The following is a 997-nucleotide window of genomic DNA, read 5'->3' on the forward strand; positions in this document are numbered from 1 at the left end:
GGGGGGGAGGAGTGGGGGTTTTAACTATTATTAGTGTTTTGACTTTTTTTAGAGGTCTAGCTTGGGCACTCATACATTTAAATTTGCCTCATATGGTGACTTCACCACAAAGCTGAAAACTTCAGAGGAAAAAAATTAAAGTCTTCAGCTCTGTCCATCAGCACAACAGCTATAGACCATGTGTTCCTTTTTTTCTGAGGGAGGGAAAATTGGCACCTACCCATCAATTAGCTGGTTTTCATTTTGGCTTTTTTTTGGATCACTGAGCCCCAGCAACTTGTGTGTGCAGTCAAAGATCAATTTAATTTTATAAGCATTGCATATTTAGCCCTTAGCACTAATTGGCTGTAGATGAGAAGCTGATCAGTCTGGTCGGTTGGGATGTGGCTTTGCAGTTAGGGGTATGATTTCACTACGCCTGTGCTGTTCAGTTAATGCTGTGTGATGGTTTCTGCTTTGGCTTATTTTTAACCCTGGCAGCTTCTAATAAGTGTCAAATAAGCAGCTTCTAATAAGCAGCTTAGAAGCTGTTTCTAATAAGTGTATTTGCTTTGTGTTTCTCATCCCCAACGAGTTGCACACTAGTCTCTTCCTCTTTTTCTTAAAGGTTCTCAAGCTGGCCATATGTATAGCTGTAGCTTGCCATTCTGGAGCTAGCAGTAAAACAACATATTAACACTTTTAGATTATTTGTTTTTCTTTTTTTTTCTGAAAACAGAATTCAAACATTTTGTCACCTCAGATTCTCTGTGAATGCCTATTCTCTCGTAGACAATAATTTTAAACTGTTACTTTATGCAGTGTTTTTTCTTTTACAGTCTTTCAGCAGTCACTTTAAAAGTGCCTCTGAAGAGAGTGGCAGTGGTAACCGGCTTTTTTTTCCCCTTGTCAAATGCAAATCTCTCACCTCCCAAGTGTGAACATTCAAAGCTCTCTTACTGGCTTTTTTTTTTTTTAAAAACAAACAAACAAAAACCGAACACCACCATCCCCCCCC

At 38.9% G+C, this 997-nt stretch overlaps 1 protein-coding gene across 1 annotated transcript in view; it reads right to left on the reverse strand.

Moving 5' to 3' along the window:
* The window catches only part of LOC113479239 (teneurin-3-like), a 1,642-nt gene extending 1,418 nt beyond the window's left edge, over positions 1 to 224 (reverse strand). The window contains exon 1 of the mRNA XM_026846993.1: positions 221 to 224. Coding sequence (XP_026702794.1) covers positions 221 to 224 — 4 coding nt within the window. The remainder of the gene's footprint in view (positions 1 to 220) is intronic.
* Positions 225 to 997: the final 773 nt, after the last annotated feature.

Source organism: Athene cunicularia (genome assembly GCF_003259725.1).
Source record: "Athene cunicularia isolate RWA chromosome 4 unlocalized genomic scaffold, athCun1 chr4_part1, whole genome shotgun sequence".
Lineage (NCBI taxonomy): Eukaryota > Metazoa > Chordata > Aves > Strigiformes > Strigidae > Athene > Athene cunicularia.